General features: G+C 45.7%; 1 protein-coding gene across 4 annotated transcripts in view; it reads left to right on the top strand.

Annotated features, from left to right (window-relative positions):
- The window catches only part of MED13L (mediator complex subunit 13L), a 189,491-nt gene that overhangs the window by 133,951 nt on the left and 43,179 nt on the right, over positions 1–12,361 (top strand). For all 4 annotated transcript variants that reach the window (XM_080941131.1, XM_080941129.1, XM_080941130.1 and 1 more), the window contains exon 5: positions 11,209–11,354. In XM_080941131.1, coding sequence (XP_080797257.1) covers positions 11,209–11,354 — 146 coding nt within the window. The remainder of the gene's footprint in view (positions 1–11,208; positions 11,355–12,361) is intronic.

The raw sequence follows: 12,361 nt of genomic DNA, 5'->3' as shown, positions 1-12,361 counted from the left end.
CTCATATTGTTTATGTTGGGGGTCCTTGTATACCTCGTTGTTACAAAGTAGGTGACACCAGTCAGTGGTTGGTTCAGGTGCATTTGCCACCCACGTCTCGTGTGAGTTCTCCAATAACATGGCTTTCAAGTTTCAGAATGGAGTCTTAATTCAGTTCCCTTTGCCCTGCCTCACAACACTGTTCCTCATCGTTGCTAGGCTATAGCTGTCAGTTACTCTGCCTGTTACTCTGCCATCGGTCCTGATGTTCTGTGTTCAACCAAGCACAGCATATATGAAGAGCCCAGTAGAAAGAGAGCTGGACTGAAAGGTCAAAGGTCACCCTGTCTTCTGCCTTTCACAGTGAGCTTCTTTTTCCTGGAAAGAACCCTGGTGGTGGGTTAGACCTGGCTGTGCATTTTCTGTGTGTTTGTATCCTCAGTTCTCAGCTGGTGTGCCTGAACTCTCTGGTACCCTAGGAGGTGTTGAGCAGTATAGCACAGAGTATGTAAAACCACGGGCAGCGTGGATAATATTCTAGTGATAAGAACAGTTAGGCTTTAGAGTGTATAGTTGTTCTCCATAGCTGTCTCAACTTCTGGTAAACAGTTGTTGGTTTTAAACTCTTTGGTCATTGTAAAAAAATCATCTTCTAGATTACTCCATACACTTCAGCCTGTGGCATGCAAAATCAAATTGGACATACCAAGGTAGAGTTGGAACAGGTAGATTGCCTGGTGGTGATTTCTACCACTTTCTGCCCATCCTGTCTGATGTGTAGGGTGCACGCTCCTTAGTGACTACATGCAGTCTTCTGAGGCCCTCCAACACCTCTCCAGCTGTCTGTATGTCCCACATACATGTGCAGAGTCAGACACAAGTGCTTATACTCGAATGCACATATAGGTGTGCATGATCACTTGCTTCAGGTGCTTTGTGCTTTGGAAATTTCAGTGGCCATCTGTCCATTTCTGACGATGGCAGCATTGCCATCAGTGTGGCTCTAATGGAATGCCATGTGATAGCTGTTGTGGCCACCCATTGAGCCCCTTGGCTGTGCTTTTAACTGTTAATGAATGGTCTTCTCTCCTTTTCTGAGCAGTTCCTTTGCTGATGTTTTGCTCACTAGAGTGATGGAATTTGGGTGCTGCTGACATCTAGTCTTTAGAAAATAGCTAGGTGGCACCACAGACTTAGCATTCTCAGCACAGTGGAGGGAGAAGGCAGTCAAGAGGGAGTGTCTGAACTCAGTGTAAAGGGAATGGGGGGATTCTTTCATGTACTGCTACTACTGATAACGTTGGTAGGTGTGATTGCTAATTAGAAAAATGATGTTTATTCAGATAATTTGATTTCAACATAGTTTATGATTATAAACTTTCATTGCTTAGAGTGGTTTTTAATTATTAATCTTAGTAAATTTTATTTTATAGAAAATCTTTAAAGACAGATATCTGAGTGAATTAGTCTGACTTGCCTTAAAGTTTAGTATATTTTAAATGAAGTTGTGTACACAGGGATGGAGAAATCATCTTCTACAATAACAAATTAAGAGAAAAATTTACCTGACTTCTTTTTTCTCTCTGCCCACAGTTGGGGAACTGCTGAGCCACAAGGCCCATGTATCTTACCTGGCTTACAGTGTGGCTCAGACTTAATGCTGGTTTCTTGCCCTGCCCTCATTCCTGAATTCCTTATTCATGGCTAACTTTACTGGATGTTACACAGCCATGCTGCCTGCCTCTTCTTCTGGCTGCCTTGTCTCACTGTGCACAGCACTGGAGGACAGCCATGCAGAGGATGGCAGTCCTCGGCTTTGAGTCGGTGCTTTAAGAGTACAAGTCGGCCCATGCCTTTGGTTACAGTTCACAGGCTCAGAGTGTCTGCTCTGCTCTGCTCTGCTCTCCGCACTCTCTGTACCCTCTCCTGACAGTTTATGAGATGAGCACACCAGGCATTTTCTTCCCCAGACATTCCATATGGCTCTGAACTTCGCCTGCCCACCCCTCCCTCTTTCCTCGTGCTCTCTTGCTGCTGCTCCCTTCTATGAACTCTTGAGCGTGTCGTCTTGTTTGATTTACTGCATAACCTGCCCTCACCCTCCACTGCACATATGCACTGAGTTTTTGAATGGTTTTACCCCGACTCTTCCTCCTTGGCCTGCAACTTCTGTGAGCCAGGACTGTGGGCTTTTGGCAGTGTAGGCCCTTGGGCAGTGCCTGTGCACTGGCACTCAGGCTGTATATGGTAGTTGCCTAAGCTACTGGAAACCCTTGGTTAGAACCTTAAAAACAATACCAAACATTTGGAAGACAGTACTCTCAAATTTAATTGTTCATAATGGTAAGTAAGCATTCCCTCCCCTTTTGTAGCAACTATATACCTATATACTGAGTGAGTGAGTATGTGTGTGTGTGTGTGTGTGTGTGTGTGTGTGTGTAAATAAATACTACCATTTATTGGAGCACACATTTACTTTGTAATTGTGGTGTGCCCAAAGCATTCCATGATTTCTGCTGATTCCTTTACTCAGTGATGATTTCTTTCAGGCAGCTCTATCCCAACATATATTCATTCATTCTTTCATTCATTCATTCTCTCATTCTCCCCCTCTTCCCCTTTCCCCCTCTCCCTCTTCCCCCCTTTATATTCTCTCAGTTCAATTTTCCCACTCTTTGAAAAGCTTCACAAGCTGTGACTCAAGTCACCATTTTGGTGTTGAGCGTGTTGGTTGCATTGTGTAGCCCCTTTTGGCCTTCTGACCTCCTGACACTTACTCTGCTGAGGAAAGGTTCTAGCATTACACCTACGTTACAGTGGGGCCGCCCACAGAAGGCGGAGGAAGCCATGTGCCGGGCACAGCCGTCTGGCACTGGAAGAGCATGGGAGATAAGTGCTTGCTGATGGGAGCACCTACTAAATGGACGTCTGTGCCTGTTTTACTTTCCTCTGGTTGGGAAAACCGTGGCCTCCTTTGAGTGCTGGTGAGTGAGAGACTTTGCCGCAGTGCTGTTATCTGGCAGGCAAATGCTGGATGTTGGAATGACTTTAAAGGACTTGCCACACCACACTGAGTGTCAGCTGCTCTCTCTCTGATATCTCAGAAGGCAGAAAAAGTGCAGCCTAGCATGGTTACTTCCTTTCTCTGCTTTGTAAGTACTGTTTAAAAACAGAGGATCATAATAGGGACAGAGAAGAATCTCATATTGTATTGATTGGTGTATACATTATTTTCCACTAACTAAACAGTTTAATATAATAGTAATCAAATGGGAGGGGCATGCTGGCTTTTTTTCCTTGCCATGTTCATGCTTCCTGTTGGTCTCAGAGTGCCCTCAGCCAATCCATACCCTGAAGAAACAGGTGAGGTCATCAGAGCCGAAGGGGCGGGCAGTGAGGCTGACATAAAAAGCAGTGTGGTGAGGTGCCCAGCTAAGGAGGCAGAGGTCCCATGTCAGGTTCCTGTCAGGTCTCTTTTGTGTAGCGTTTGGCTGCAAGGTGGCTTCCTGCTTGCTGTTGCTCACCTGAGCGATGGCAGCACATTGCCGCTCCCATCTGCTTTGGCTTTCTTGGCAGGCCACGTGTGCTGCTTGCTGGGTGCCTGAAGCCAGGCAGCTGTCAGAAGCCTGAGCCACGTTTCTTTCAAACTGGCAAGAACTCCACTGTGCCTGCCACTGAGACCTATGGGTATCAGAGCCTGTTATGATGGTTGGGCGTTTTTAAAAACATAAGCAAACATCTTATGATTTAAAACACACGATAAAATAGATCCCCAGCATTGCAGTTTAGCAGTGGGTTCTGTGCAGACAGGAGACCTGCAGTCTTACCTGTTGGTCCTTAATAACACGTGAGGAAGGCATTGGTGTTAAATAAAGAACAGTGATGGGAAGTTTTGTTTGGAGCTTTGTGATACTGTCTCTTTCCTACCCTTTTCTTTTCAGACTAACCCAAAAAATCTTCTGAGAGTCCTCACTTTGTACTTCTTGGGGTGGGGGTTAAGCTTGTGCGTTTACTTGTTTGCTCTTTATACAAGGTGTCATTTTGAAGCTCTGCCTGACCTGGAACTTACTCTGTACACCAGACTGGCCTCTAATCAGAGAGATCCGCCTGCCTTTCCCTCCTTGGTACTGGGATTAAAGGTGTGCTTCAGTGGCTGCAGGTGATCCAGGACAGCTGTCACTTTGATCCCCGTGTTTCCCCACTGAGTATTAGACTGAGCTGCTAGAGACTGTGGCAGCAATCTGGACAAGTTGTAACCCCAGGAGAAATTTGAATACAAGACTTAGAGGAGCCTTCTCAGATCATGTGCTGATGTCTGCTGAGCACAGTGTGAAAGAGAGCAGACCTTGTAGCCATTTTGCTGTTTTAAAAACAGTCCTGTAGTGCTTTGCCCATCAAAGTTAACCACAAATGCTCACAGCCTTTGGATCTGATTTGTAACTGAGTTACAGCCCCTGTTAAGTGAGGTTCCAGAGGAACATTAGTCCTTTAGGTCACTATGACACTGCTCTTGCTTTGACACAGATGCCTGATGCTCTAGTGCTAGCCCAGGAGCCCGGAAAACTCAGAGAAGTAATGTGCCACTAGAGATGCTTTCATTGCCAGGGAACAGCTAGTACTAAGGATAGGATGGTAGGAAAAAAACCCCTAATCTTGCACGTGTGTGTGTGTGTGTGTGTGTGTGTGTGTGTGTGTGTGTGTGTTGTGTTAACAATGTTCAGTAAGACCTTGCTGCATTAGAACAATGCACTGGGTAACTTTTCAGTGGAGTGATTCTTCAAGAACTCTGATGGTAATTTTATTTATTAATTATAAGTACTTAATTTTATTTAAGTCACCTCTCATAACAAAGGTATTTGCAGTTAGGGCCTCTGAGGTGGCTCTGTAACTCTTGCTGCCAAGCTGGGATCTGCCAAGGGCCCTGTGGTGAGAGACGATTGGCTTCTGCTTGCAATCCTCCCATGTGCACTGTGTTCCTGCAGGCACTCAGACAAATACAAGTAACTTCAAATTTTAAGAAAATAAATACTCATGACAATATTTGTATTGCCTTGTAGTGATAGTTAATTCATTACAGGAAAAGATGAGAATTACTAAGATCCCATCAAGGCTTCTGTAGAATACTGTGCCCAGATGCTGCCCTCTGAACAAGAGATACTGTGAGGAAAGTTTGAGCTGCCAGAGGGAAGCACATTCTTCAGAAAGGGGACCAAATATCAGAGAGGCCATGGACAGAGGCAAGAGGGTTAGTTAGTTAATGACAGCTCAGGAAATTCAGAGTGATAACTTGGTCACATTGAAAACATTTAGGTAAAATTATCTTCATGCATTCTGCATTGTGCACCTGTTATCAAAACACTTTACACCTTGAAAAGAAGAGGAGTTTATTAATATTCACAGTGCATTTTGAAAGCACATATAATAGCTGCATTCTGAAAACTCAGCTCAAGGTGTAAAATACCTTTTAAAAATACTGCAGGAGAGTGGGGCTTTCTCCATTGCGGTCTCGCACGGCTTTCCCTAGACGCCCCTATTGTAAGGCAGGAGGCCAGTCAAACCGCCTTCAAAAGTGACTTCCTGGTAAAAAACCATTTACTCTATTAGGACATTTTAAAGAAAAACAAGCTTTCAAGGTAGAATGTGCCATCTCACACCTCGATGTAATCAAGCAGCCTGACCTGTGTTGTGTTGTATTTAAAAACCGGTTTCCCACCAAGTAGGTTGAGGCTGGTCTGAAACTCACCAGAGCTCACGCTGACCTCACCCCTCCTCACCGTCATTTACTTATTTTATTTATTGTGTGTGCTTGTATGCACAGCTCTGCAGAAGTCAGAGGACAGCTTACAGGATTTGGTTTTCTCCTCCTACCATGTGGGTTCTGGGATCCAACTCAAGTCATCGGGCTTGGTGGCAGCTTCCTTTCCTCAATGAACCACTTCCCAGCTGTCTGACTTCAGCTCTTAGCCTCCTGCCGTAGCCCCAGGTGTCACCCACGAGTTCTGCCTCTGAGCAGCCTTTTCCATGGGGACAAAGACCCATGAAGTTGAGAATTTTGGAATTTTTGTTTCTTTAAAAACCACAGGAACATTATAAGAATGGTTTCAACTTAATCCCAGGTGTAGGATATGAGGCTGCTGCAGACAGTCAACGGCAGCTGAGTAGGATTTGCCTCATGTTCTGGCAGAGGTGTAGTTTTGCCAGCAGCAGATAGTTTCTACAATTCTGTGACCTTTGGAATTCTGGGAATTTTTCAGAAGACCTATAAATGCTAGGGCCCTGAGAAGTGGTTGTTGGTCATTCAGGGGATTGGTTGCAGTTTGTTGGTAGTTATGCTCACAGATCTCTTCCACCACCCCAACCCCTATCACTCTTTCTCTCTCTCTCTCTCTCTCTCTCTCTCTCTCTCTCTCTCTCTCTCTCTCTCTCTCTCTCTCTCTCTCTCCCCCTCTCCTCTCTCTCTCCTCTCTCTCTCCCCCCCCCTCCTTTTCCCTCTCCCTCTCCCCCCCATCTAAGTAATAGGCGGTGAAATGGGGGTGGGGAGGTATAGTGGAATAAGGGTGGGTATTTTTCTTATTATTTGTCAAATGTTAGAGAGATCAGTGAAGTCAATCCAGGTCTGAACACTGAAACTGGAAGTGGACAGGGTAGCACAGACCTATGATCCCAGCTACTTTGGAAGCTAAAGCAGTAGGATTGTCAGTTCAGAACCCAGCTGGGCTACAAGCACTGGGGTGTAGTCACAGGAGAGTTGTGTTTTAACCCAGAACTCTAGATGCTTTTTTAGTATCTTAGAAAAATGATAGAAAGTTGTAGAAGAAAGACAAAAACTGAAGAGGAAAGTGTTACAAACAAAATTAAATATCAATTAATTCTCTGCTCCCATCAAGCTCATCCAAGTGCAGCTTGTGACGAGTGTGGTCCCTGGCTCAAAAGTCAATCAGTGGGACATATCACGATGGCTGGGGCACACAGAAGCACTGGGCCACATTTGACCTTTACCTCACTTTAAACAGAAAAGATGAGGACTGGAAAGGCAGGTTATTCTACCCAAAGAACAGCAGTGTGGTGCAGTTCTGGACCAGTGCTGTGTGCAGCCCAGGAGCGGGCAGGTGTCCAGCCAGAGGGCGCTGCTGAGCTCCTGAGGCTTTCCTGATGCCACACCCTTCATATTACACACCCAAACACTGCTTCTTCTAGACACGCAGGAACAAGCTATTTAAAACACTGCTATCTAGGGACACACCACAGTCTAAAGAGGAGGTGAAGGCTTCCACTGCCTGCAGACCACAATGCTGGATTTACCTGGATTCCTTTGAAACAAACTGTTAGGATGGCTTCTTTGTAGCTTCGAATAAAGACACTTTAAGGGTGTGCTCTGTACCATGCTTAGTGAAGTGCCCTCAGCAGCCTGGCTGAAGCTCACAGCAGCCTCTGGTCTGGATGCACCTTAAGTAAGAATTTACTTCTTTGAAAATCGTTCAATAAATTTTCTCATCAATAACATCAAGGCACTTAAAATGACATTTTATGAACAAACTCCAGGTAATTTGGTTATTTCAACATTTTTTGCTTATACGTTTCAAACATTACACACTTTCCTAAAACAAGACGGAAAACACAAAAGACTGGTCTGGGTACTTCCCAGTGGCCATTGTTTTTCTTGAATGTGACTTTTGAAAAACAAAACTTGGGGCTCAAAGTGGGGCTCAGTGGTCCAAAGTGCTTTCTGCACAACCTTGTATACCTGAGTTGTGATCTTACCATTAGCAGCAGCAGCAGCAGAAGCTGCTGTGACCTTATAGTCACGTGTAACACCAAGGTATGTGTTGGGAGGCGGGGCTGTCAGCTCTGAAGGCAGGGAGTGGAGTGTGATAGAGGATGAGCACCGTTTCTGCACTCTGCACACAGGAGTGCACACAGCTGTGCATGTGTGTACAGAGGAGGGGAGAAGGAGGCAGTTTCTAAAGTAAAGGAACTGAAACCACCAGCTCGGTTGACCCTCAGACTCAGAACCCCCTACACCACTACCCTTCTGTCATCTGCTGCCTTCTTGCTTTTATTTCTCCTCCCTTTTCTCTCACCATCTTGGAGCTTGTTATGCGTACAAACCCTGTGAGGGGCAGAGGTGGCCCCAAAGTTAATTTTGCTGCTCCTGTTTGGTTCCAAGCACTCACATGGAGGCTCCCAACCCTGCAGCCCCTACCCCAGGTATCCAGTGGTCTTTTCAGGCCTCCTCACACTCATGTAGATACCCGTGTAGATGCATAAACTCACGAAGGCAAACATAAAATGAATAAAGACACTGCCCAACCCTAGAGCGTGCATATAGCATCATGCGAGTACTAGTTGTGTTGGTACAGTTCTGTGTTTCACTGTCACAGATGCCATGTTATGTACACGACACACCAGATGGGAGGGGTCTAAGTGAACACCCATGGTTTGGAGCTAGCTAATGGGAACAACGTTGAATTCCGAGCTTCGTTGCTGCTGTGCCCTCGAAAATGCCTTAGAACGTAGATAGTTTTCACCTGTCCTCCGTAAGGGAGGGAGGCCCGTGTAGGAAGCAGCCTGGATGGCACTAGTGAGCCTGCAGCAGTCGGCCAGTCGGCACCAACACTGCTGACGAGGGCTGAGTGGGACAAGCGCACCGGTAAACCGTGGCTCGGCTGCTTACTGAGATGACACAGATGTTTGTGAGTGCGGCCTTTCCTGCCATTGCTACAGTGCCATAGCTAAGGGTACTTGTGGTTTGCTGAGCACACACTCAGAGGGTTGTATACAGACAGCATCAGAGCCAAATGGGGCAGAAGGAAGGACGGTGGGCGGTGGTCACACAGAGCAGCAGCAGGAGGCAGTACCTGTCTGATCTTACTCCGTGTGTTCTGTGGCAAATGGCAGGTATGGAAAGATAGAAGAGGATGTTGTGAATAATCTTCACTCACCTCAGGGCTTTCGGGGGAGTGGTTAGGCTTTTAAAGTATATTGTTCCCTAGCAGTTCTGTGCCAGTATAGCAAACTGTGTGCATGCACTTCCCCCGGGTAGAAGCAGATACACTGTCTGCACTATTTCAGAACCTCTCTCTCCCTCAGTAGTTTCCACTGCAGTGTGCCCACACCAGTCTGATCATGTAAGTGCAGCAGTCTGCCTACAGCTGCTTTGCACATGACAGAGGCATCCTCAGAGAGGCAGTAAACTGGCATCGGGCAGGCACCACACCCTCTGGCTGCTTCCTCTGAATCATGTTCTTTTTCTTGTACTTTCCTTGCCTTACTTTAATTACCCCTTTAACAAAGGCATTTTACTTTTTAAGTAATTAGTAGTAAAAATAAGCGATTGATTCAAGACTTTTTCCCACTCCTGCTTCTCTGTTCTTTGAGTGGTGTGTGAGAGGTGCAAGTGGATGTTATGTGACATCACCTCACGGTCCTGCTACTCAGTTGACTTGTTAAAACAAATACGTCTACTCTGCTGTTTTGCACTAACTAATCTTTTTGTTGAGTCAAGCTGAGCTTTGCCTTTTAAAACAAACTTCACTCTGCTCTCTGAACACACACCCGCTCCTTGTATCGTTCTGGATCCTGCCCTGGTGTTGTGTCTGCACAGCTTCCTTCGCTGCTCCCCTCCTACAGCATCGTTCCTGTGCTTCCTTCTGGGGAACCACCACTCACCAGCCTCTGCAGCTCTCTGCGCATGCTTCATGCTTACTAGTTGGCTGCTTCCGTTTCTGCACGGTTGATAGTAGGTTGTGCTGTGCACTGTGACTCCCACTAGTTCTTAAAAGGTGTGGTGCACTGAGGATGGGGTGTACATAGGATGAGTCGCACCAGCCTGTGGGCTGAAAGATAGCCAGTGGTCCAGGTCAGGAAGGCTGCTTTGTCTGCTGTGTGCGAGATACAGTCTGTGTTTCTAGTTACTGTCTTTGCAAGGGCAGCCAGTTTTCTAATGCATAGCTTTAAATATGTCCCTTTTTTTGTGAACTTGAAATTTAAATGTATGGATATTAACAAGTCTTTTTAAGTTTTTGAAAAAGGAAAAACTCTGTGAAAATGTACCACCCCTTTGCTGTGTTTTATGAATATCTACTTCCAAGAGCAAGTGCGTTCTGTTGACAGAACTTCATGTTGTTAGTAAAAGCACAAACCACCAGGACACCCTCATCAGACCAGAGCATGTGTGCGTCCCTTTGTGGTAGTGATGTGGTTTTGGTATGTAGGCAAGTGTTCTGGAGGACACTTACAGGCATGAGGGCCATCACTGCTGGCTCAGGACCAAAGCTAACGACTTTGAAAGGCTATGCCATTGTGGTAACTTTCCCCATGACACCTCAGTAAATCAGTAATAAATGCAAATGTAGGGGCTGGAGAGATGGCTCAGTGGTTAGGAGCACTGACTGCTCTTCCAGAGGTCCTAAGTTTAAATCCCAGCAATCATATGGTGCCTCACAACCATCTGTAATGAGATCTGGTGCCCTTTTCTGGTGTGCCTGAAGACAGCTACAGTGTACTTATATAGAATAAATGAATGAGTGAATGAATGAAAATGTAAATTGTAAAAATAGATGATACGATAGAGTCCTTACCTCGAGTTGAGACGGCATCACCACACTGAGCACCGCTCTCTTTCAGTTCTCTTGTTTTGAAGTAGGATCTCCCAGAGTAGTTCAGGCTGACCTCAGCGCCTGGGTAGATCTGCCTCAGACTCCCGTGTGCTCAGATGACAGGCTTGTGCCACCTTGCTCCTAACATTCAAGCCAATAACTTTAACCTCTAATATATACTATGATGCTCTTAAGCGGTGAGACATTTTTGCTACACTGTACCCCAAATAAGCAAAGCCATTGTTATTTCTATAATGGGGTAGAACCTCCGCTCCATTGTTTTTGATCTTGTCCATAATCCACTTTAAAAGTAATTCTTAGAAGTTCTGTTTCCTCTTTTATTAAGCTAACGGGTCAAGTGCTCACTGTGTAGGGGGCCCTTGGGCTCTCCTGTCTCTAGCTGAGAAGGGAGCTTCATGTGTGAATAGGGGACATCTTGTAGTGTTAAGAACTAACACCTGCCTTGTTTTGAAACACCATCGACTGGAGACTGCTGTCTGTCCCCAACAGATGAGAAGCATCTTGACTGGGTGGCCAGAAGTACAGAGTAGCATCCAGGTGTTGCCCAATACTGTTTCCTGCCAAGCATGAAACCAAGTGTCCCTGTTTTTTTTTTTTTTTTTTCTTTCAGTGAGCATTTGTCCTGTGCTTTCACATTCTTCCTTCATGGAGAGAGTAACGTGTGCACAAGTGTGGAGATTGCTCAGCACCAGCCAATCTATTTGATCAGCGAGGAACACTTACACATGGCCCAGTCTTCACCTGCACCATTTCAAGGTCAGTGCTTTAGCCTGCACCAGCAAGTGAGGGCATAGCTGCCTCTCCCAGTGGGGTGTTGTGGGAGGATGGGATGTTGAGGATGGGTGTAGGTTGTTGTAGACTGGAGTGGGGTCTTGCAGAAGTGGGGTGGCACGCCATTAACCCCAGCACTCAGGAGGCAGAGGACAGTGGATTCCTGAGTTCCAGGACTGAACTACACAGAGAAACCCTGTCTTGAAACAGCCCCCTCCCCCCAAACAAACAGCTATAAAACTCCTATAAAATTTAAAACAACCTGATTCTCAAAAACAAACCTGAGGTGCTGCACATCATGTGCAGTTGCACTTGTCAGATGTGTCTAATACTGTGTTGGAGTTTGAAAATGTGGAGGAGCACTTGACCTCATCTTCAGTGTTATCACTTAAAGCATTTATGAAGATATGAAGGTCACAAGAGAAGGTAAGTAGCTTTTAACTTTAGAAGTTGGAAGAGATTGTATTGGGAATAAAGGTCCCTAGAGACCACATATCTTAACTCAGCTCTGCCTCTCTCTCCTCATGTAATGCATTACCCAACTGCTTTAGAAACCGGCAGCACATAAGTATCTTTATACAAGTCAGTAATGTGGGAAATGAGTAAACACCAGGAGAGACGTTCTTTAAATGTTTGTAAAGTTGACCAAAAAAAAGAAGAAGAAAAAGGCACTTCAAGCCAGGTGTGGGGACACATACCAGTAATCCCAGTTTTAGGAGGATAGAGAATTCCAGGTCAGGCTTAGGTCCATATTGGATTAAAGACAACTTTGGCTATCTGAGATTTGTCTCAGAAAGCCAAAGGGGAGGCTTTTTGAGACAACTTTCTAAGATTAACTGAGGGGGTGCTCATCAGTTAGTGCTCATCGGAGCCTGAGTTTGCTTCCCAGCATCAGGTCAGAGCTGGATGTGAAGCACCTCTATCCTCGGCTCTGGGGCACTGAGACTGACAAATTCCTGGGGTTTGCTGGCCAGCAGGCAGTCTTAACGAGA

This window comes from Micromys minutus, assembly GCF_963924665.1.
Source record: "Micromys minutus genome assembly, chromosome: 29".
Taxonomy (NCBI): Eukaryota; Metazoa; Chordata; class Mammalia; order Rodentia; family Muridae; genus Micromys; species Micromys minutus.
The sequence above is the reverse complement of the archived record's forward strand: the minus strand, read 5'-3'. Positions and strand labels throughout refer to the sequence as shown.